The sequence below is a fragment of the Larus michahellis genome, chromosome Z, assembly GCF_964199755.1.
Source record: "Larus michahellis chromosome Z, bLarMic1.1, whole genome shotgun sequence".
Classification (NCBI taxonomy): Eukaryota; Metazoa; Chordata; class Aves; order Charadriiformes; family Laridae; genus Larus; species Larus michahellis.
Genome location: NC_133930.1, coordinates 76,252,739 through 76,277,716, shown reverse-complemented (window position 1 = coordinate 76,277,716; position 24,978 = coordinate 76,252,739). Strand labels below are relative to the sequence as shown.

The following is a 24,978-nucleotide window of genomic DNA, read 5'->3' as shown; positions in this document are numbered from 1 at the left end:
AAACTTATCTCTTTCTTTAGCTTCTTCTCCCATACAAGCTGCTACCGGTGGACAGAAGATGAAATTTAGTTACTTAATTGCATTTACGGCTTTAAAAATACTTTCAGCTCTGCTTTGAGGGTCACGTAAGTTTTCCTATCTGCTCCTCCTGACAATTTTTCTTTTGTACAGAGGCTGGGGGCTATTCTAAGCCCTCGGCGTGGTAAAGGAAAGAATGCAGTATTTCAGAATAACGCAGCACCTCCGGTCAGTTTCAAGAGACCTTCCGCGGGCCGCCCTGCGGCAGCTCCGAGTAAATAGCCCTTTCCCTGAGGTAAAATATCTGCCGGGGGACCCTCAGAGCCCGGGGACGGGGCTCACACCCAGAGGAAGGCGGTCCCCTCCTCGGCGGCGGGGTCTGAGGGGGGCGAGGGGCGGCCATTGGGGTCAGAAAGGGCGGGAAGCCGCCGCCGGCCGCGGCCGCCGAGGACGAGAGGGGCGGCAGCCAATCAGAGGCGCGGGGTGCCCTTCCCGCGCGGGCGGAGGGCGGGGCGGTCGCCCTGAGGGGAAGGCGGCGGCGGCTGAGGACCAGTGGCGGTTGGCAACAGGTAACTTTGTTTTTACTGCTCTCTCTTTCCGTCATATGTCGCCAATTGGCCACTGCCGGTCCACCACCGATTTTGAAAACCGCGGATTTAAAAACATTTCATGCCGGCAGAAATAACTGATAACTGCGTATTTCACTTAAAGTGGTGTTCTCTGTAGAGTCCTTGGAGAATGAAACAGGATCATGTCATTCTGCAGTGTTATTGTTTCTCCTTAAAAAAAGATATTTAGGTATGCTTCAATTTTCTTGAATCCTCACAGAGTAGTATTTTTAAGTCACACTGCCCATTTTATATTAGAAACTTCAAACACACCTGATTGAGATGGTTCTGATGTTTACTGATTAAGTAACACACCCTTAAGAAACTAGTAGTACCTTAAGTGGCTACTAAGCAATTCACTGCTATTAGCTGTTTTAATTCACAATTGTATCACTGTGAGTAATAGCTGCAATTCTGTTGCTTGCTATTTGTATGAATGCATGGTTATATTGCTAAAAAGAAATCTAAATGTGATACATACCAATACTATTAAGTTGCAGTTCTATTCCGTGTCCTCCTGCACTTAAAGTACAAATCTGTCCCTCCTTACAAACGCATCCCTTCTTCCTCCACCCTCACACACCAAGTCTGTTGGACATACACCTGATGGACAGTCCAGTAGGTTGTCCAAAGGGTTTTCCTCAGCATTCCCAGTGTTTTTGATCCAGAGGTCGGGTTCACCCCTGTCTCTAACCACACTCCTTCCATCAGAAGGTTCCCCTAAACTTCATTCTTCATCTGATTTTATACCTTATTCCGTTTCGTTTCTTTTCCTGAAACTACCTCTTTACCTCTGCTGCTCTTCCTTTTTTCTGCACAGACTCCTCTCAAGTAAGGAACCAGCCTCTAATTACTTTTTCCTCTCGTCCCAATTCTGTTACATCCATACCTAAATTTGGTATTTCCAACACTGTTGCCTTGGCAATTTTAGCCTATTATCATGTTACTGATACCTACTGTTATGTATATGAAGATAGCCTTCTGTCACAAGTTTCCCTTAGGCCCTACAGTTCACATTGGTTATATTTCATTTACATCATACACTTTTTGAATGTAATTATTTTACTTTAGCCTTGACTCTCCTACCTAATTTTAATTAAGAACAAGTATTCTCTTACCTTATGCATACCTAAGCAACAGTATAGTGTGTTTCGCACTCATACCATATCTCTGTCCCAAGTATCATTTTCATCTCACTCCTGGTTCCCATCATAAGCATCAACTAATTTAGAGACCTGGTGTTCCAGCAGGACCTCTTCCTCACAGCTAGGCTATACAGTCACCTTTTCCTTTGTAAAACTGAAGGATATAAAAAAGGTCCCCTCATAAATACATGAGACAGTGAAAAGTTAATAGGTTAGAAAGCTGAACTGCTATCTTTAAAAGCTAATTTAAAATCCATAAAAATTAATTGAATCATTTTATTTCTAAAAATTAGTGCTACAGGGAGGTAATTTGTATTGCTTAACATTCAGTTAATGGTTTGAAAGGTTCTCAGTGAAACAAACAGCAAGAGGCCAAGCTAAAAAAAAACCAAACCAAAAACCCAAAAGAAAACCAGAAGCCCAGTTCTTTTGGATAAAAATCAAGTGTCTGTGATCTGTAGTTAGCCTGCTACACCCTTCCAAAGGAAGACTACTGAATGCTTTGGGTATCCTTCCTCTATAGGAAATTCAGTCCAAGGTGCGTGTACTAGCAGAAATTATGAAGTTATTCTTGTTGAACCTTCTTGAACCTTAATTTCAACCTTCTCTTTCAACATTTTTGCCTGATATAGGAAGTTTTTAACTAATCCATATTCTGTATATATTCTAGACAGATGAAGTGTTGAAAACATCAGAAAATAAGATGTTTGCAGCTTTAAAGTATCATTCAACAGACTATTTGTATGAGGTATAGTTTTATTATTTCTCTTAATATTCCAAAAGAAATATGAAGTAGTAACTGAAGCAGTAACTGAAGAAAATATTGAGTGCACATTAAAAAAAGATACAGAGAACTACTTTCTTAGGAATTCTGTTTCAGTGGGGTTGTACTGCATTTGCTGGGCTAACATAGTGAAGCGATTACAGGTTTTTTAAATAAAAAATTAAAGTACGATTTTGCCAAAACTAAAGAGCATCAATTTTTTTTAGTGTCTGTTGCACTTGTAATTGTGTTTTATAGCCAGTTTCCTGCGTAGAGCTTTCATTGGAGAATGCACTGTGCCTTCTAATGCATAAAATTCAATTAATTGCCTTTTTGGAGAACGAATACAATTTTCTAGCTACTTTAATACGTATTAGGACAGTGATACACATACTTCAGTATTCCCTACTGATGATAGGGAAGAGTTTTTGTAATGTTTTAGATTAAATTCATGGAGAACAGATGTTTTTTTCACACCTATAACGAGTATTTTGGCTTGATAGATGTTGATCAGTTAAGACATAGAAACCTTACGAAGTCTTGTTTTCCTTCCTGTCTACATCTGTGTGATATTACCAACCACTTATCACTGAAGCACACTATCTTACTTAATTGAGTTTGCACTTATTTACGTTTTCAAAGAAAAGCCATGAGCCAAATTAAAAAACTTCTATGGCAGAGTGGTGCTTTGTCAAGAGGGGATATTGCTAGTGTGTGGGCAGAAGAATGAGGTAGCGAGACATGGTGCCTTCAAGAGTTCAGGGAGAGTGCAAGCCCATACACCAGTGCTCCTGGCACATAGATGGAGAAATGCAGCCTGGGAAGTGGTCCAGCAGTAGTACTTGTGGGTAAAGTGAGATACACGTTATAAAACATGTTGCCCCCATCACTTTCCATATTGTTCCATATAGTACCTGTGTATGTGCCTAGCGTTTGTTTAGATTGTGGCAACCAGAACTTCTTTTTCTATTTTAATTCCAACAGTATGCAAGGTGTCATTCAATATTTGTGTGGAAACCTTCTCACAGTAGTTCCAGTCAGTTTGATCTAATTGTTTCTGTGTTTTCTTTGAATAAAACTAGATGTCTTAGCAAAGTATATTGTGGGCTGTCATGCAAAAGAGAAGAATTACAATTCATAGCTTTTCTTGCCTGAATTTTTAGCAGTAGGTGGGTGCTGAGGGCAGAACGAATGAAAAGTAGTAGAAGAGAAATGTTCAGTGACCTGCCGAATAGCTGGTCTGCGACAGGGTGTGAATGTTGCTCTGTAATACTACCAGAAGAGGTTAATGGATGTGATCACACATTTAAAGGTATTACAGATCTCACTGTGCAAGGGATAAACTGTGCTAAAACTGCAGCTTCTTGTTCCACTCTTGTGCGTAACTTGTACCCTCCCACTAGAAAGTACATGGTAGTTAAAATGACTTTCCAGGCATCTGATACATTAACTGCACTTGCTGAATGCCTTCAGTTCTTAGGAAATGCTAGAATTTGATGAGTGTATCACTCCGATTCCTGCATACATCTGGCTGAACTGGATGTGGAATCCTTTTCTTAATCATAGAATTATAGAATGGTTTGGTTTGGAAGGGGCCTTTAAAGATCATGTAGTCCAACCCCCTCTGCAAAGAGCAGGGGCTCAAAGCCCTGTCCTATGTGACCTTGAATGTTTCCAGGGGATGTTAAAAATTTCTTTCTGATCTCTGTCATATTATTTCTAGTATTTACTTGTTCAGTAGTTTCTACTGAAACTCCAGCAGGTCATTCTTCTGTAACCTAAGAGTACTTTGGGAGCTTTTATGTCACAATCCTTGCAGCTTGTTTTAGTGAAGAGAAAAGTTGTCATCAGCTCTTTCTGTTCCTGTGATCTTCACCAGGAACTTCACTATCTGGACTCTATTTTATGATAAATGCAGTTGTTTTAGCAATAACTTCAATACAGATTACTTAAAGTGATGTATGGCCAGTAACATATAGAAGACTTGTCCAGTTGCCTGTAGTTGTGTTTTTACCTTCTTTGTTCAGAATTTGCAAAAGAGATCACTGGGGAAATGTCACACTTTGACTTGGGCAAGAGGGAATGCATTGGATTAGTATAGTGTTTATCAATTTTTTACAAGAGCCTTCTAAAGAAAAGATGCTATGGTGGCAGGAGGTTTTGCCTTTTTTGTTAAAATTAACTGGCATTTACAGAATTGTAACTATCCCACAAAGGATTAAACTGAAATGGAAAAAGGATCTGTAATAGTGACCTCTCATAAACATGATAGTGTTTGTTCACATTGCTTCCCACTTTGGTTGGTTTTTTTGTCCATTTTCTCTCTGCCTATACAGGAGGGTCTGACAAGTGCACCAACAGCACTGCTCTTCTGGTAGAAATCCAAGTCAGTGAATTATTCCTAGTTTGTCACCTGAGATGTCTCATGGTAAAAGCTATAACTGGTTTGGCCCACCCGTATGCTGAAATGGGTGGACATTTCTAGGACCTGAAGCAACAGAGCTGAAGTCAGGCAATGGACCTAGAACTAGAGAGAAATTTCTACTGTCATTCATGATGTTCTCCACATTTGTATAGGTAGCTGCCCTTTCCAATATGCCTTTTACACCCTAGAATATTTGAGGACTTCTTTCTAAGGTATAAACATGTTAAATCCAAACCCCGGTATAAGAATAATTTTTCTCTGCTTCCTAAACTCACTGTTTATTCTGTGGTTCTGTGCTATTTATACAGTACTGCATGTGGGCTTGTGTGACAGAAGAACTGCTGGATAGTTTATTGAAGTTGTCTTCAGTGAAGAGTTACTGAAGTTGCCATGTTGACTATTTAATTCTAGAATTAAATTGATTACTACCATGCTTTTATTGAAGATAAAAGATTTTATGTAGGGCTTCTGTTAGCTCATAATGGCACTTGCAAGCTGAGAAGCTTTAGAATCTTATGAGAACTTAAAACAGCAATAGTAGGAATGATTTTAAATTGCTTCTTGTCAGCTTATACATGTCAGTTCAGGAAACAAATGCAAGTGTTAAGCACTTAAAATTGCACACATAAAGTTTAGGTAAGTGTAGCTAAGCATATGTGCAGTTTTGCATATGCAGAAGTGTAGATTAAAAGTTAAATATCAAGTCAGTTGAATGTTAGGATCTTTTAATTTGGACTGGGTCAGTTTTACAAAAAAATGAAGTTTAAATATAAAATATGTTGTAGTAATGGGACAGTGGGACTGTTCAGAGGAACTGAAAAGGTAGAGCACAAAAAGGAAAAGAATTGAACAGTCTCATAATTTTTTCGTGTGCCTTTTTTTGTGCAGAGCATAGCAAGGCAGAAGTTTTCCATCTGGAGATTATCACTTTGCTTGCCTCCCTGTTTACATCAAGATGAAAAGGATCATCTCACTGGACTGTTTGCTGATGATAAGTATAGGAAGCCATGGACTAGAAGTAAGTTATATAGTCCTTAAGTTTTAGTTCAGGTTTAATGTGGATTAAAGGAAAAGCTTGTGTTTGTGCATAATATGGTAATATATGGTAAGTCTGGTAAAAAAAAAAAAGAAATTACAGAAGTAATAGTATGTCAGTTCATGCAGCTCTTGAAGGTAGAACGTGTTCATTGCCTAAGCAGCAACAAATGAGTAATGGATATTTATTTGTGTATGGCACTATAAATGAAGGTGATATTTGATTAGTTCATAGAGATCTTTGGAAAACTTTCTGTCTGGACATGTGGTTGTGGAAGAAAAGCAATTATCAGAGATAAGTAAAATACTAAATCTGATTAGGTGGGAGAGGTTTGAAAGATGATGTTGAGGTTTTGAGATGCGGAAAAAAACGGGGATTTCCAAGCATAGAGGTAAAAATATATATAAAAGTATTTGCATCTTTCTGGTGTATTTGCATTTACTTTTGCTAATGGAAACTAAAAGCATTGTTTCTTCTGTACATCCTGTGTGAAGTTTGGTTAGCCTCTGCAATGGTTTGATCAATACATAAAAATAAAAATTAATTTTAATATTTTCTGGGTGATTCTTTTTGTCTCTTCTTGTCTCAGTTACTTCAACACAGAACATGATCGCTATTTCAGTATTGGATCAATGGAAGCAAAGTTTATCTGTGGAGGATTTCCTGGAAAAGTCAGTAACCTTAAGTTAAAAACATATATGATTCCTTTGATATCATTCAGGTACTTTGTGAATCATAAGATAATGATGATACCAGAATATGGAAATGTTTTCTGTCAGTAGCAAGTGTAGAGTGCCCTGGAGGCGTGCACTGTAGCAGACAGCTTAAAAATGGTGTTTTCACTAAAAGTATTGTGGTTTTATGGAGTTCTCTGCTTCTTTATCTCATTTTTGTAATAGCTGTGTAGTCTATTTATGACATTGGAGGAAGTCTCTGTAATCAATGCATGAACATGAAAGTAAACCATGAGGACATTTTTCCCCTCTCCTTCTCTAAGACAGTTATCTCTCATAACTGTAGATGAAACTATTCAAAGAATGGTATTTATAAATCTTTGAAAAGGTTTAAAAGGCAGCTATAAAAAGTCAAACTTGCATTATAGTGATTGAAGATAGATGTATTTATTTTAAAATTATCTATATAAAGTCAAAATATTTCAGACGAACTCTGAAATAGAGTTAATTTTAAGAACAGGTTTGCAAAACAGTCTTTACAGCATACATAAGACAGGAAAGAAAATCATGGTTCTGCAAACCAGTAAAATGGGTGTATTTCTGCTCCCAAACAATTGTCAATGTGAAAGAAATAGAGAAATTACATTTTTGGTTTTACAGACCAGTCTAAAATCTATGCTATCTTCAAATCTTTGTAAAAAAATGGTTGTGAAGAAAACTTTTGGTTGCAGAATTAAGTAATCATGTACAGAAAATGCTGGCACCAGGCTTGCCAGTACCTTACAGTGGCACTCTTCTGTGATTTCACAATGATACAGTCTTTAATTGCATAGCTACATACTGTTTTTTCAGCGTAATCCTCTGTTTATTCATGGTACAGAAATGATCATGCTTATGGAGTGGATCAGGGCTGTGCAATGAATTGTACGGGTGTCTGTGAAATTCTGCCTCTGTTGTAGCAATGGAGAGGTGCTTTTCCTGTAAAAGTGGTACTACATGAAAAGGAAGCGCATAGCTTTTCAATAACATCGTTACTGCAGGAGAAGAAAACAAGAATGAAAAGCACATAATAGGAAGGGTTTTGAAAAAAAAAATCTTTACCCTTCAGTTAAGAGGATAGTTAACTCTTTTGGTGTTCTTCTGTGCAATTATTTGATCATTAGTTAATAATAGAATCATAGAATGGTTTAGGTTGGAAGGGACCTTAAAGTTCTTCTAGTTCCAACCCCCCTGCCATGGGCAGGGACACCTCCCACTAGATCAGGTTGCTCAAAGCCCCATCCAGCCTGGCCTTGAACACTTCTAGGGATGGTGCTTCCACCATCTCTCTGGGCAACCTGTTCCAGTGCCTTACCACCCTCACAGTAAAGAATTTCTTCCTAATATCTTATCTAAATCTCCCCTCTTTCAGTTTAAAACCGTTACCCCTTGTCCTATTGATACACTCTGTGATCAAGAGTCCCTCCCCGTCTTTCCTGTAGGCCCCCTTTAGGTACTGGAATATATATATTCCAGAGTATAAGGTCTCCCCGGACCCTTCTCTTCTCCCGGCTGAACAACCCCAACTCTCTCAGCCTGTCTCCATAGCAGAGGTGCTCCAGCCCTCTGATCATCTTTGTGGCCCTCCTCTGGACCCGTTCCAACAGGTCCATGTCCTTCCTGTGCTGAGGACTCCAGAGCTGGATGCAGTACTCCAGGTGGGGTCTCACGAGAACGGAGTAGAGGGGCAGAATCACCTCCCTCGACCTGCTGGCCATGCTTCTTTTGATGTAGCCCAGGATGCGGTTGGCTTTCTGGGCTGCGAGTGCACATTGCTGGCTCATGTTGAGCTTCTCATGAACCAACACCCCAAGTTCTTCTCCTCAGGGCTGCTCTCAATTCATTCTCCACCTATCCTGTATTTGTGCTTGGGATTATCCTGACTCATGTTCAGGACCTTGTGCTTGGCCTTGTTGAACTTCATGAGGTTTGCATAGGCCCATCTCTGAAGCCTGTCCAGGTCCCTCTGGATGGCATCCCTTCCCTCCAGCGTGTCAACCACCCCACTCAGCTTGGTGTCATCGGCAAACTTGCTGATGGCTTGTCTATCATAATAGACTCTCCAGAGGCTGTGTTTTCCTAATATTATTTTGTTCCTGGAGCTTGTTTTAAGGAAGTCGCATGCTACTTGAGGAACTGATTCTGGTTTTGGCTTTGTCAAAGCTCCTGCGTGATTTTGGGCAAGTCATTTGCAGTTCTCTCTGCAGTTATCCACTGCAGTTATGCACTGAATTTGCTCCTCTTATTATCTGGAAGACCTAAAGAATATGAGTGCTCACAGCTGAAGCTGGTTGGAGAGTACTAGTGCTCTAACGCTAAAAATGCCAAATACTTTGAAAGACTAGGGGTTTGATGTCTTAGATTGGCACCCAGCATGAGTATCTTGGCTTTGTTCTAGAGAATGTAGATTATAATATTACCATTTTTATGGGAATCTTGTGAATATTAATGAGTTCTTTTTCTGTTTTTGTCACAATGCTGTTAGAAATAAAGAAGGTAGTGTATTTGTATTTAACTTGGGGTTTGTTAAATGGCCTTCAGCCATATGCTCAATAGTGGAGATAATAGCATTGAACATGTTCATTACTCAGTCAACCAGCGGATTTGAAAAAAAAATTACGATCACAGCTTTACCAAACACAGTACCCAGTAGGGCATAACATAGTGTTATTTTTTAAACAGCATCAAAATCCAGTTAGAAGTCCAGTTAAAACATTTCAGTGACTTCCTTTGTAACTTTCAACATTATTTTGATAGGGATTTTTAATACAACTTCTGCTTTTCTTTTTTGAAAAAGAAAAGCAACAAATAACTGGAAAATATTTGGTCCTTTGGATCCATAGTACTAGTCTTCACCCTTGGAATACAATATTTCACTTAATGTATTTTAAAATGAAGTGGGCTTAGTCTGTGTACCAGTTAAAAATTAATTGGACTGAGACTATGAGCAAGGAGTTAAACTTAGGAGGATGTGTTTGTGGGAGAGGACACCTGGCAGAAAAGGACATAAGGAAGTAAGTCTATAATTCCTAGAAACTTCCAAATGGCTTAATTCGATAAATCTCCTTACTAGCTTTAGTACATGCACTTAATTGCCATACTTATTTTGATGATGAGACTCAACTGTCCATATTTCAAAGACACTGCTGAAAGTTTTACTTCATTTTGTAAAGATCTAATTGAAGATACATATGATAATTCTAATGTAGTGCTTTCTGTGTTCAGAACACTGTACAAACATAGGTGTATGACTTGAATATATGGATAACGTAGCATTAACATGATCATATTTTAATTGACAATTACAAATATTTTGTTCAGATGCATGATTAGCTCAGGACTATGATTTTTTTTTTGTAGTCAAATGATTTTGCTATTTATTTGGCAAGCAGGTTTTTTTCCTGACGAATAATAGTAGTATTGAGATTAGTATGAAAAGTGACAGGAAAACAAAGTGGTTTTGTTTCTTCATTTATTCTGTTTCTTCATTTATTCTGTCTTTTCCCTATTGCAGTTACTGCTGTAATTGCAATTTCTGCCTGATTTTTGAAACAAGACTATACATTTAACCCAGCAGCAATTTTTTGTTGTAAATGCTATGACATGAATAGATCTGATGCTTTTTTCCATCCATTATCCTTTTGTTCAGTTTAATGCTGGGGTTAAAGTTAAAGGACTTTGTCTTGGGGAAGAATTAAACATGTAATTTAACCATGGATCTAGTGAATAGTGATAACAACTCTGTAATTTCCAATCTTTTTTGGTGAATACAGTGATTATCAAAGTTCCTAGAGTATCTTTTTGAGTTCTGTTGATTCACTGAGGAGTCAGGGACGTTATGAGAGTGCTTTTACAACAGCTTAAGTATCAGATTATTTTTTTCTTCTGCTTTTTAGGAAACCTATCTCTTCTGTAGAGTTCTATATTGGTAATGAATTAATAGAAGTTATTCCAAGTTCGAATCCCTGCTCTCAGAGTGACATAGAAGGACTTTTTTTACTTAGGAATGTTTTTACAGAAGAATCCACCCAAGACAAATATTTGAAGACTAACTGTGCCACTGAATTTAAAGAACAATGGCAAGGTAAAGTGTTTTATTCACTGTTTTCTTAACTTTTTATGAAGTCAGTTTGTTAACTTCTATAATTTTTTGTGCATGACCCATAGACATTGAAGAGATCATTTGGGTGATCACAGCCTTTGCAGTTGTAGAAGTTATAACCATTTAAGAGAAATTTATTCCCTGGAGAAGCAGGGCTTGTCTTAACAGTTCAAGAGAAATGCAAGCCAGAAATTTCAGGCTGATCAAATGTATGGCAGAAGGTGACAAAATGTATCACAATAAGTAGTTTTTATCAGACATTGATCAAAATGCTCATGGTCCTTTGTACCTCAGTAAAATTAGATCCTTGTGACATTTTTCTTTACCGTGTCAAGGAGAGAAAGAAGTAAGCTTTTTTGGCTTTGTTGCTGGGATGAAGATAGTTCAAGCTGGGTAGTGTTCCTATATGTTTTCTGAAATTTTATGATTAGTAGTGCCCTAATATGTATAATGAATTCTGATGACAGAAAACAAAATGTTGAGAAAGCGTTTGATTCAACACTATTAAGATTTATTATTTTGAACTATCAGTTTTATATTTTCAATACAGTTTTTTTTGTTTATCTGTCAATTACATTACTTTAGAAAAGGAAAGTAACGTAATCATGTACTAAGAGCTTTTCTTCCACAGTCATACAGAGGAGGCAGGTGGTTCTTGATACAATATTGTGCAAGATAACATTTACTAGGAACATAGTATCAACTATGCAAGTGCATTACAGTTAATAATTGAAAGACAGTAATCTTAATTAATCTGATTAAGTAATTACCTGGTTGTTTTTTTCAAAGTTAAGTCACGTATGGCAGAAGGTTTCAATAATTAATAAGCTCCCTATTTGGTGTGTGCTTATAAAGAGAATAAAAATAATGCAGATGCTTTCCCATGTGTTAAGAGCAATCAAGAGAGCTAAATTTCCATGGAAAGGACTCTCTGAAAGAAAAAAAAATATATAAGTTAAATTAAGAAATTTATAATTTTGGAAGTTACAGGTTATTATTGTGCTTAAACATAAATAAGCAAGCTAAAGAGTCTGGATTATTTTCTTTTTAAAATTATTCACTATTGTGATACTGGTTTATTGAATTAGCAGATCAATAATTATTTTTCAATGTAACTGATGTGTTACTGCCAACTGTTTTTCTAACTTTCTGTTAAAGAAGGAAATGTTAGCAAAAGTCTTGACTTTGAGCAAAAATTGACTTTTGAGGGAAGTTTTAAAAGCTGCCATTGTGAAAGATTTACAAGCTATTTTGTGTCATTGAGAACCTGCTAATTAATGCTAGCTAGTCTGCTAACAGCTCAAAACTGACTAGGTTTCACTAAAGGCATGAAGATACATACAGAGAGCGCAAAATGATGAAATTTGCTGATAGATAAAAATTATTAGAAGAATATTATGGGTGATATGACATAATTATCTAACCTGTACTGAAAAAAAAATGAACACGGTATAGGATTTGAAATGATCATTTGAAATGTTTTTTTTTCCAATAGAGGAAGGTTATATTTGAATTCTAAACAGCTTATTTTATTACTGCAGGAGGTGTTTTTCTACCAGCTTGTGCATATTAAAAAGTTTCATGGTTATTTCTTTTAATCTAACCCTGTTCTTCCTTTCAAAAAACAAAATCGATTTCTTCAGTCGTTTCACTTTTTGAGGTGTAATACAAGAAATAATACATATAATACTTACGAAGAGCTGTTGTGTTTAAAGGTTCTTGTTTAAAGTAAATAAGTTTCTGAAAAGATTGTGAAGTTTAGTGTAATAGGTTATGCACACATTTAAAATATAGCTGTTAAATTATTGCTGGACTATAACAGTGGAAAACTGTAAGTCAAAACCTGTGAAAAGTGAAGCCCATTGATTGGAAATGCTAGAAACTTAATTTTGTTCAGTCAGTAACTGTAGAGTTCTAGTCCTCTTCACAATTACATTATATTTACATTAGATTACAAACAAGTTTCCAGTATTCAGCATGCTGTTAATTGCCTTTCCGTTTTGCATAGGCTGTCTGTTACGAGAAAGAGGTCACAGTGGAATGACAGCCATCTTTGTACCATTAAGCTGTTACGCTAGTACATGATAGCACTAGCAGTGAACCCCCCATTCAAACATAAACTGAGTATTTGCTCCTTGACTGGTAAAGTACTTGAGGACATGCTTAAGCCTGTTAAAGTTCTTTTCTTAAGTGCTTTGATGATCAGAAATTACTGAATCAAAGAAAGTGACGATACTGCATTCAAGTTACAATTCTCAAAAATAAGCCTATTAAAAAATGTGGAACTGCGCTTCCTGAAATCACAAAGTGGCAACTCAGTTCGGTTTTGTACGGATTTCAAACACTGTTGAATTTCAAACTCTACCTGTTGCTCAAGTTGCAAAATTCTGTCTTAGGAAATCAGTTAGGTTTGTGATTGCACCTGTTCCACGTCAGGAGGGCACTTCAGTAAATGCGTATGTACATTCTTGCATAGGCATGCTTTCCTGATGTGGAGAGTAAGAGTTTAAAATGTGTTAAAATTAACAAGGAAGTGCACTAATTACAATATTTGAATCATAGTAGCATAATGATATTAACTGAAAAAAACCTAATTGTTTTCATACACTTTAAGTACTAGAGCCACTTATAATAAAAAGATACGCTAAAAATTGATATAATAAAAAATAATTAAAAGTATAGCTAAACTGAGATAATAAATGCAGATCAAGTTGTGCCTCATTTGACTGGATTTAGTGTTAGGATATTAGGAGTTATCCTGCTTTATTTGAATTAACAAAACCTAAATGAGGTATTATTTCAAGACAGCATGATCAAGTTTACGTCATTGAAGCAGTCTATATTTTCTGACTGATTTTAGTACCTAATTTTGCAGCCACTATTTGCCCGAATATTGCGGTGCTTCCTACTTTGTTTTCCTGGTTGCTTGATGTAAATCATATCAGAAAAGATGTCAATTTCTTTATTGGAGGTGCTTTAAGCTTTGTAGTCTCGTAGAAGCTTTAGCAGCCTCTCCTGAACAATTAATCTCATTAAACAGAGGGATTTTATAATGAGGCATTTATTTTTTAATTTATGAATTTCTTTATGGGGATCTGTTTGTGTTAGCAGCATAAAACAGTTTGGGGGGAACATAATCAGTATCTACCATTTCCAGCCACTAGGAAGGAAAGGAGGGTTACTACAGATAGGGAGTCATCCCGGGAGTGAAAGGGCAATGTGAGAATGAGGAGACTTCCATGTTGGTAAAAAATAAGGAAGAAGAACAAACTCCCTTTTCCCTTTATATATATTGTATATGTACAGTATGTGTGTATATATGTATTTGTATATTATATTGCAAATATAAAGGATTGCATCAAATAGAGTTGTGATTACTGCATCAGTTCTGTCTGATGGAGACTAGTAGTCTAAATTCAAAAGAAATTAAGGTCCATAATGTCATCTTTCTTGAAATCATAATAATTTGTAACCTATATTTTTTGTCTGCTCATTTTGTGAATAATTTTTTTCTTGCTTCAGAATTAGACAATTGCATTTAGGTTTAGATGGTATGGAGATACTGCCTCATTCCTACATTAAAAATTCCACTGAACCAAGTTTCTCAGCCAAAACCTACCTCAAAAGTTCCTTTATCATACTTTGCAATGCAAACAAGGGAATGAAAAGAAAGTACCTTTTCTTTTTAACAGGTGTTATATAAAACAAAGGAAAAAACAAAAGAAAACCAAAGCTTATCACATAAACCATTAGAAGTCTACACTTTGTTGCATTTAAAGCTTAAAAATCTTAAAATATTTAAAGTAAAAAGCAGTTACTGTTTTGCTGACATTTACAGCATTGCAACACTTGCTCAAAAATTCTCTTTATTCTGATAATTCTTGTGTTTATATCGTTTGTTAATGTATTTTTTCTTATTTTCCTTCAGATTTATATATGGAAGAGGAACTTGTTTTTATTGATAATCTTGAAAATTTTCGTAAAAAACTGCCTACTTCATCTATACTTCTGAGCAGACTACAGTTTTTTCTAGTGAAAGATCCCCTTCTAGATTCTGAAGGACAGAATTTAACAGAAGAGAATATTTTCAGGTATCTACAAATTGTATAATGTTAAACATAAGTAATGGTCTGTGTGTAACGCCATTAACATTTTAAATCTTCTGTTGCATGTCAACTTTTTAACTAATTTATATTTGCAAGAGGTAAAGACTTAGCTTTTCTTCTTACTTATGAAAAAGTTAGTAGGATTAAATTTATGTGCATTATTTAAGAAAACTGGATAAATGAAATTATGTAATTTTTACATTCTGTAAGTGTGAAGTGTGCTCAGGATATTAGTTTTGGAATACTGAATAAATGTCCATTGTTAAGGGACGTGATCCTCCCTTAGACTGACTGATTTCAAATAAATAAAATATCACTGAATTCAGTTGGGCCAGGGTTTTACACATCGTCCTGTGTTCCTTCTTTCTCTCAGTCATGCTGTCAGCAAATCCGTGTTCTTACTCTGATGAACTGTATTTCTTCAAGTTCCAATTTTAATTACTCTTATGGGCTTTTTCAGTTTCATATTGCTCACTTGATTGAATTTAATTGAATGATGTCTTATGTCAGGAATTTGAGCAAACTGGTATATTAAAACAGGTATATAAGTTATATCCAGAATGTCTACTATTTTGTAAATATATTCATCTGTATACATACATTCATAAAGTCTGGCTAAATTTTGCACTGTTTTACTCCATCCGTGGATGATTTGTTTAGCTTCCTTTGCACTTGGTAGGGTTGCATGATTCAAAAGCAAGGCAAAGCAGATTTAAACTGATTTAACTCTACCTATATAGTAACAGAACAGGGTAGAGTGGGGTTTTTTACCTGTTTTTTCAAAGATGAGCCCTGATCTCTCGGTGAGTCTTGGATATAAGATTATGTGCACATGTGAGTACTGTAAATATCCAGCGAAGAAAACATGATACAAATCCTGCAATGACTTTCAGAAATACCAGTCACAGGAGAAAAGATATGCTAGCATGAGCCTTTACAGAAATATCTCTGACCTGCCAATCCGCGGTTTACTAGCAAAGCTACCAGCTTTCTCAAGGTGGAGTCCAAATCGCCTAGTGGAGCACACAGAGCATTTAGACAAAGAGAGACAATTAGGCAGATAAAAGATAAAATTCAATGAGCATGCCAAGCCTAGGTGTGGAACAATTTATACTCTTTAGTCTAAAGTATTTCTCCAGGAAAATAGTGGTGTCAGGGGCCTATGAGGAAGCTATCCCCCTAAAAAGTCATTACGGATTTAGTGCCTGTAATGGCCACGAGGGGCAAGCCAGATAAAAAGTTTTATTTCTACTTGAAAAATCTTCATCCCTGTTCTGCTTGTATCCATGCTTTACAAAGGAAGTAGTAGCCTCGCTCCTGAATTTTACTTCTTGGCATTTTAAAAGTTTGTCAGTTAAATCAGGGAGCATACTTATTGTTTTCATTTTAATAGTGAGCACACTCTGCCTTCTTTGGTGCTGACTCACTCCTGAAAACAGAAACAAAAGGTGACAAGATAAAGAATGCCAACATTATAGATTACAGAAATTTTGTACATAGCAGAAAAGCTTGTCATTAGAAGAAAATTAGGTCTGCAGCTTTTGCAGAAAGCATTTTTACCCAACAGGCCTTATGCATTGAGATGATGAACAATTTAAATACAGGGGTTTTTCTGTAACTTTTTTAAGGCAGATCCCAATATTAAGTGGTTCTACTCTGCATATAATGTGCTATTTATTGAAAAATAATTTCAGTTAATTACACAGATTGGTACTACATCCCTTGGAATTGCTTTCTTACAAAAGCATGTATTTAGAAAAAAAAAAAACTTTTGCTACATATATGGCTATGAAAGCTACTGCTAAGACTTTTAGTCTTAGATATGAAGTAATACAAAGAAGTCACTTCCTTTATTTTATTATCTTTTGAAGGGAATGTTTGACTTTCCAAAATGAAATGAAGATGGAAGAGATTTTAAAGGAATTGCAGGGGATTAAAGAGAACTTCTGTACTATATCTGTAAAAGATGAAGAGGTATCATCATGTTGTTTCTTACTAAGTACTATATTAGCAATTGCTTTATGTTATGCATAAGTGTTTGTTCACCTCTAAGTCATTTTACTGAATTCTTTTCCTACTCACCAAGTATTTGCAGCCTTCATTTTTCCAAGATTAGAAAACACTGGTATTATTTGTCGGTTTTTAATTCTTGGATGCTGTTGGGAATCTCCACTCTGATCAGCTGTTTCTCCTGGGACCTGATGTGTTGGCAGTGTTATGTAGGTTCTGTTACACTAAGAATAAAAATGAACCAGAACAGGAAACCATGACATGTGCATGGGACAGGGAACATCCAAGAACATTCTGGGAACTGGGTGGCCAGCTTGGCTACTTTTTTAAAAGAAGTAAAACCTACTTTTTGCTCCATTTTTCAAAATTCTAAAAAACAAACTTTCAATTAAATAAACGAGGATTTTACATGATTGGGAACTGTAAATTCAGATCCACTCTTTAAAGTCCACTGACTCAATTTGAAATATTGTAACACTATTTTTTTTCTCTGTATTGAGCAAAGCTTTGCGTATGCTTTGTAAATGTCGTATAACTTCTTTTCTTAAAAGCTCTTAGATTGGTTTACAATTAAACTATTTCAAGATTTTGAAAAAGCTTTGACTGTACAGTAATATCAAAGGAAATTTACTTACTGTCCTATTGTGATTAATATTTTTCAGTATTTCTTGCTGCCTGTTGAGTTAGGATTCTGCAAACCCAGCAATGGCAGGTCAGATTCTGTTAAGATTCCATCATACTTGGAACTGAAAGAGTTGTTGAATTTAGCTCCAGAAACTATGGCTGATGAAGACATGTGCAAAGAGGTGATCAAAGAAGGTGAGGGTTGGTTTTCTTAAATGCTTCACCTAATTTTCCTCTCATTTGCACCCATTTAACACAATCTAGCTCTTTTATATGCAGTTCACTTATGAATTACATCACAGCCTATCAAATGAGAATTTCTCTTTATGAGACTATAAACTATGCTATACCCAAATTTCTGAGTATTAGAAATGTCTCCTCAAGTTATCAAGGGGAATTAAACTATTTGCTATTTAGTTCAACCCATGGTTATGTTATAAACTTGGAAACAAATGTAACCTGAGCCATGATTCATGATATCCAGTCTACCATGAATATAATAATTTAGTGTTATGTTTTCTTATCCATAATTAAATTTACTTTCAGAGACATCTTAAGATGATTATATGCAGTGCAGTCATACCATAAGAATTGCTTGTGGTACTTTGTAATTGCAAACACAAAAGCAGATTTCTGGAAAAAAAGGGTTAAATATTTCCATGGATAACAGGAATATTCTAAATGGCAGTAATAATTTCTTTAAAGGAATTTAAGAAATGTTACTAAATGCTTCGATACTACAGATAAGTACAATTTTAATGACAGTTATTGGCTATTGGATTGATATCTATGACAATATTTTGTGTAGTTAAAAGGAAAAGTGCCTGAATATTTTTTATATTGATTAAAAACAATTTGCATTGGTTTTGGCAAACAAGTGAGGAAAACCACGTCTCTGGTGGACAGGAAGCAGCTCAAAGAAGCAAGATTCATGCTTCTTAGTGTCAAGGGTGTGTGATGAATTCTTCTTCTGATATGGCTGTAGTTTGGAGTCTCTTACGGAAGATAGTAACAAAACTTTTAAAAGTGTATATTTGGCTAAGGCAGTTTCATGTGCCCCTGATACATTTAGTGCATCACAACCTACATGCCATGTTCCAAGCTGAATGACCCAACCCCCGCTTCAGAGGTTTAAGGATTTTTATGTACACATCAAACTATTATTATTTTTTGTTCTTTTTTAGTCCTTTTTAGTAGCAAGAGAATCTACATACACAAACTCCTGGTAGGCTACCTACTTGCTCCAGAAAGCACAGCACTGTAGTTATAAGAACTTTGAATAGTTCAGATAATGACTATACTGTATTGGATTTTTTTTCTGGCACCTTAAAGGGACAAGACTGAGCACTGCTCTGATGAGATACAGCATTTGTGTTACTAAGCATAACTGTAATTTTTCAGAACAATATATTATGGAGATTCAGTAAAAAGACTGAAAGAAAAAAATTGCTCTGACTGGAAAAAGGAATAAATGGTTCATTTATGGCACCTTTTAAAATCTGTTTGCAGATCTCAAAGCAGAAATTACATATGAAATAGAAATTTCGAAGTACTGTCCCCTACCAGAAGAGGTTTGCTCCAGTAATAGCAGAAGTATGTTGGAATTCTGTGAGTCAGGTAGGAAGATCTACATAAATCAAAGGAGGATAAAATAAATTACACAGAATCACACAGAATCACAGAATGGTTTGGGTTGGAAGGGACCTTAAAGATCATCTAGTTCCAACCCCCTGCCATGGGCAGGGACACCTCCCACTAGACCAGCCTGCTCAAAGCCTCATCCTTCAAGTGACTGCCCACATATTCTCATATTCTCATTATCCCTCGTATTACCCCTCATATGGGAGTATATGTGCCATATAGACATAAGATAAGAATGTTTGCCCTGTGTAATCTTCTGTTTTGTAGCGGTGCCATAAGCAGGTGGAAGTGTCATCAACCTCTCAGGGGTTTTAAAACAGTTTCTGTTTTAAAAGCTAAACAGAACCAACTTTACAGCTTCTTGATATTGCTTTTTGCTGCAAGTGGTGTCTGTATCTTTTGCACTTGATGATTACCTTTTTAGATTTTTTTATCTAACAATTTACCTACCCAGAGAGGGCAGAGGAAAGTTAAAGGCAGATTGATTAAAATAGTGGAGTCAAAGAGCACAGTTCAAAGTTTGTTAAAGTCTTATGTAAATGCTTTCAAAAAAGGGTGATGGAGGACAATCCAGGGAGAAGTACTGAGTTTATATCTTCTAGAGGTTCAAAACTCCTGTGCAGACATTTTAGTGTGCAAGTGGTTCAGTAACGCTATGTGATTGAGAAATTAAGTCACGTAGCCACCAGGGCTGTTTTCCATAGAAATAAACTGAAGGTGTTGAATATTTGCTAATGTTTATGTTGAATCCTGACTTCTCCTGCACTGGCATCAGGAAATCCTTTACATGTACCCACCTTTAATAACTTGAAAACTCAGTCAGGTATGCTTGTTACAATGCAAATCAGTGCCGGACAGGTTTGGTGTCTGATTGTTCAGTTAAAATTTCTTCAGGTTCCAGGAGTGATCACCTTAATTTCATGCAGAAAAGCCTGTGCTGAGAGTGACATTTACAAATGGATGTGATCTGTGCAGAGTAGCAATACTTGAATGAACGTGTTCCTTTCATCCTAATGTGTAATCTATCTTGGAAAAAGTCTGTCCATTATTGCATTGGACAGCAACAGTATTATCCTCCAGAGCACGTTCACTTGGTAGTTTTCCATACAGCGGATAATAAAATCCTTGAGAAATTTTGATTTTTCTCTAGAGCAAGATCGCTCTTCTGGTCTAAGTTTCAACATGATTTAAACTGGACTGATAGTTGTCCCCTTCAGGATAATGAAATCACGCTCCTAATATTGTATTGTAGTGGGCTTTTGGTAGGAGCAATCATATCAGCTTGAAATGTCAGATGGGAAAGCTGAAGGCAAACCTACCGTATGTTTTCCCACCAAGACAAAGTTAAACTTAGTTTCCATCTGGAGATTATTGCCTAGCATGATTAACTGTAACCTGAATCTAATGAGCTGTCTAACTGTTCTTTACTTCTAAAGCTTTTGATTAACAGGAGGAACTTAAGCACAGTAGATCTGAGCCGTTTGGGACCCTTCTCCTCTATACAGTAATAACAAGTTGGCTATGATCTTATGTAAGATACTGTCCATTCTTCTGGAGTAGATGAGTGGTCAAACCACCTTGAATTGTTTTTAAAAGAAAATTATGTCATTAATCTTTATTGCCAGTTTGCTGGCTTAGCTGTGCCATTGAATGAGGCAAGAGTCAATCACTGGGGCACAGACAGCTTCCATGTCTTTTTTTTTTTAGGATATGCTCAGATCTGTAGGATAGAGACCTGCAAACCTGTACGTGCTCTGCTAAGACACTGTTTGCTAATGGAAGTTTTGATATCAGGTGTCAAATTTCAGCAGAGATACCCTACAGTCTTCTTCTAATGAATTTTGCTATTTATGAGTTACCAGAAGGGAAATATGTTTGCTTGAACTCAGAGAAGAAACAGTCACAAAATAATGGCATTTTCTGTAAACATTTCGTTGTTTGCCTTCCTCTCCTGCTGGCTATGGGGATTGTTTATTGGAATGGGGTTGAGGGACAAGAGAATTCACTCAGTCATTAATGCTCTGAGAAGGGGAATGGCACCCTGAGTGTAGGCAGAGTTTAAATAATGTAGCTGGTCAAAATGTTCCAGTCTCAAAAGGCAAAAATAACTAGACAAGAACTAATATGAACAGTATTGGTCGAAGAGAAATAATTGCTTTTTTTAGATATGTCAGGAACTTTTGCTGTCCTGAGATCAACTGCTGTCCTCTTGAAAAAAAAGTGCTAAATTTGTTTCTCACCAGAGAAAACCATTTGTGAGCTGAAGTTCACAGCAGAAGTTCACTGAGCTTTTTTTGCTCTAAGTAAATGGGAAAGAAATTATACTGATTGGAAGTCTGTGTCTTTCTTTTGTAACCACTTTTATCTCTTATCTTTTTTGCCCCCCAATATGTACTGTACATTCTCTGGCTTTCTAACACTGCTTTATCCTTCCTGACGCACAATCTGCTTGTTAGGTCGGACAAGGAGCAGCTGTAAGCAGCTGGGCAGGTGGCTGATTCATAGCCTGCTGTGTGCCAGTTGGCCAAACAATGTGTGTATGGTGATTGCGGCTGCTTACTGCCTGTTGAAATGAATAGGGAATTTGTTACAAGTGTTTTTCCTTAGGGAGGCACTTAACCTACTTACAATATTTCTGGCTGTTAATTTTCACAGAACATGTAGGAACTGTGGTTTTTGTGACATTTACTTTCTGGAGCTTAACAAGAAATATTATTAGAAGAATTCCAGAAAGATAAATATGAGGGCAATCAAGTAAACCACCAGTTTTTATGGAATGACACCAAAATCAATGAAGTTGCAAATTCCTTCTTAGAATAAAAAGCAATAATCCATTAAAATGTCTGCACTTAATATGATTGGCAAAAAGAAAGGTTGTGAAAAACAAGTTGCAGGGGACTTTTAACATGCCAGGTTTGTTTGTGTACTGCTTTAAAAAAATTGGTGTTGTAATTCACGTCAGTGGTCATCCCTAGAAATTACAATGAGTACTAATTCTGCTTGAAAGAGTAATTTTGGTTTTTAAATCCTGACTGACTGTTTCGAAGTTCCTGAGTCCATTCATCTGAATGTTACAGCCACCACAATACTGTCTGAAGTCTCTCTCCCATCTAATTGACTTTATTTATGTGGGAACTGTCTAAGAAGGTCAACAGTGATGAGCACTTAATATCAAAACCTCAGCCATAGTACCTGGTGATTTAATAATAAAAATCATTTTACATGGGAAGAGTATGTAGCCAGAACTACATTACAGAATGAGTAAAGGAATGTGATCTACAGATTGTTATTCCCAAACTGTCTGGAAAGTAAATGTGAATTGTTTGGGGTTTATTGTTTAAATACTGAATTGTCAAATGAAAAAATATTGTATTTTTATCCAAAACTTCACTAGTGTAAAATTTCGAAGTATGGATGTTTCATTCACAAGTAGCTTTGTGATTTAGATTTCTTTTTTTTGGGTGGGGCTTTATGCAATTTCTAGCTAAATCCATTCCATATCTGAAAGATGAAATGGAAGTACCTTTAACTCCTCCATGCAGACAACAAAGATCGTGGGTTAATTTTGTGTGCACGGGACTTCAAGAAGAACCTATTCCTCTTTCAGGTAACAGGTAATTAAAAGTTTGTTCTCATAAATCCTGTCATAAATCCACTACATCATAAATCCTCAAAATTAGTACAAAAATAACTATAGTCTATTTGTGAATTGGTAGTTATGTTCTTTGAGACAGCTGTATGTATTTTGTGTTTTCCGTGAAAGAAGGAATAGAGTGCATGATCCATATCTGTGGTTTTTCACGGGAGCTTGAAAAAGGAAATGACAATTGCTACTGTAGATCCCTTTCTCCTGGGGGACTTAGTAGGCTGACAGTCTAGTCTGCTTTTTGGAGGAGGCAACAGTAAATATTTATGTATATAGCAAGTATGTGTGTGTATATATATGCATATATTTTTACATACGGCAAACATATATGTTGAGCAAGTATCAGCTGCAAAATCTCCAAAAGAGATACAGGAAGAAAGTATTGTCTGTGTTTTGGGGATATCCTCCAACAACGGAATTTAAGCCCTTTCATGCTGACATGGGATCAGGATTGCTTCATACTTTCCTTCTCATCTTGTTTGCGAGACTAGCTTTTTTTGCCTTGCTGTCTTTCTCACATATGCACGAAGAATTTTAATATCCTTTTTGGGAGTGAATCACATTCTAGATAGAATTCTTGTTCGGTGCTGCTTTATATGGACAGGAAAAAATTCTAATGAATGAGTGAATGAATGAATGAACTGAAAATTCGGAGAGAAGGTACGTCTTAAAAAAGGCAGTTTTGTATAAATCAAAATTCAAGACATAATGCTGTTAAACTTCATAACTCCAAGTCTTGTTTTATGTTCTTCTTAGTATTTTGATTACAGAGCCCTCTAAGGAATACTTAGAATGTTTGATATGGCAATCAGAGAAGTATCGGGATAATATGAACTCTCTTTTGCTTGTTGGTAAGGATTTCTAATTGATGATCAATTTTTTAGTTGATGTTGAAGACTTCCATGTACATGGAGAAAATATAGCTAAAAAATTAATGTTGTATTACAAAGCACATCTTTTGAGCCATTGAAGTTTATCCGACTAATGTAACACTATGAAGTTTGGATTATCTGATTCTTTTAGAACATATAAAAAGTTACAGTATGGCAACATAGAAGTTGCTATGTCATGTATCTTTCTACGGAGGTAATTTGAATTAAGTTAGAGTTTTATTTCATTATGAAAATATTCACCTCACTACTACTAGTTATATTCAATAACTGCGTTAATTGAAATTTGGTAAGCTGTCGAACTCTTTGTGTGCTATTTTTCCTTAAATAATGTTTCAAAATATGTATCAGTCAATAGAAAAGTACAGTTAATGGAAAATAATAACTTGACAAGAGCAGAGTTCATGTTAGGAAGCAAAATATTCAAAACTGCTGCAGCTGTTATTCTGACAGCACCAGAATACTCATTACCACTGTTCTTTAATTTCATTTTATTTGCCTTCATTTTGCAAGTCTCAGAATGAAGTTAAGTATATTGACTTGTTATGTTGTCCAATTCATTTGTACATTAATTACAGTTGAAAATAAGGTATGGTAGGCTCATGACTATTTAAGTTCATTTGTTTTTTCAGGTAAGGATTATGTTATGCCATTTGTAAGCATAGCAAATAAACGTACGAATAATGAACAAGATAATTTGTAACTCGAGTGATGCAGCTACACATTATTAGATCTGAAAAAAATTTAATCCCTCCCTTACTCATACACTCAATAAGTAAAAAGCATACTTGCTCTGATAACACTAACTGCTTTGCTCTTAAGTCTATTAATCGACACTGAGTTACAAATGAAAGTATAAACAATGGATATGTATAGTAGGTCATCAGTACTTGGGAGGTTTCATGTCCAGAATGACATTCTGTTTTCATGTTTTTAGATTATTAATATTATATGTTGATTTCCATTTTTTGTAGAGCATCAGCCTGTTAAACTTGCATATCAGTGTCATTCGCTTGCAGAACTGAAGGAAATGCTACTAGATGAGGTAGAAGCACCAACACTTAGCTCACTAGAGGAGGGCTGGTGGCTTGTTTTGGGTTTAAATCCAGTCTCCGTAGAAACTTTGGAGCAATTAAAAATGGATGCCAGTAATGCAAACAATTTGCTTCCTACAGAAGTAGAAACATTCACGCAATTTCCATCGTATCAGTTAGAAAGTAAGTATCTTCTTTTTTTAAAAAAAAAGTGATA

At 36.1% G+C, this 24,978-nt stretch overlaps 1 protein-coding gene across 1 annotated transcript in view; it reads left to right on the top strand.

The window, feature by feature from the left end:
* Nucleotides 1–214: 214 nt before the first annotated feature.
* The window catches only part of SHOC1 (shortage in chiasmata 1), a 53,528-nt gene continuing 28,764 nt past the window's right edge, over nucleotides 215–24,978 (top strand). Inside the window, exons 1-12 of the mRNA XM_074568880.1 lie at nucleotides 215–313; nucleotides 2,442–2,519; nucleotides 5,848–5,977; nucleotides 6,585–6,666; nucleotides 10,605–10,792; nucleotides 14,739–14,901; nucleotides 16,788–16,890; nucleotides 17,589–17,745; nucleotides 19,060–19,167; nucleotides 22,676–22,805; nucleotides 23,594–23,688; nucleotides 24,702–24,944. Coding sequence (XP_074424981.1) covers nucleotides 215–313; nucleotides 2,442–2,519; nucleotides 5,848–5,977; nucleotides 6,585–6,666; nucleotides 10,605–10,792; nucleotides 14,739–14,901; nucleotides 16,788–16,890; nucleotides 17,589–17,745; nucleotides 19,060–19,167; nucleotides 22,676–22,805; nucleotides 23,594–23,688; nucleotides 24,702–24,944 — 1,576 coding nt within the window. The remainder of the gene's footprint in view (nucleotides 314–2,441; nucleotides 2,520–5,847; nucleotides 5,978–6,584; nucleotides 6,667–10,604; nucleotides 10,793–14,738; nucleotides 14,902–16,787; nucleotides 16,891–17,588; nucleotides 17,746–19,059; nucleotides 19,168–22,675; nucleotides 22,806–23,593; nucleotides 23,689–24,701; nucleotides 24,945–24,978) is intronic.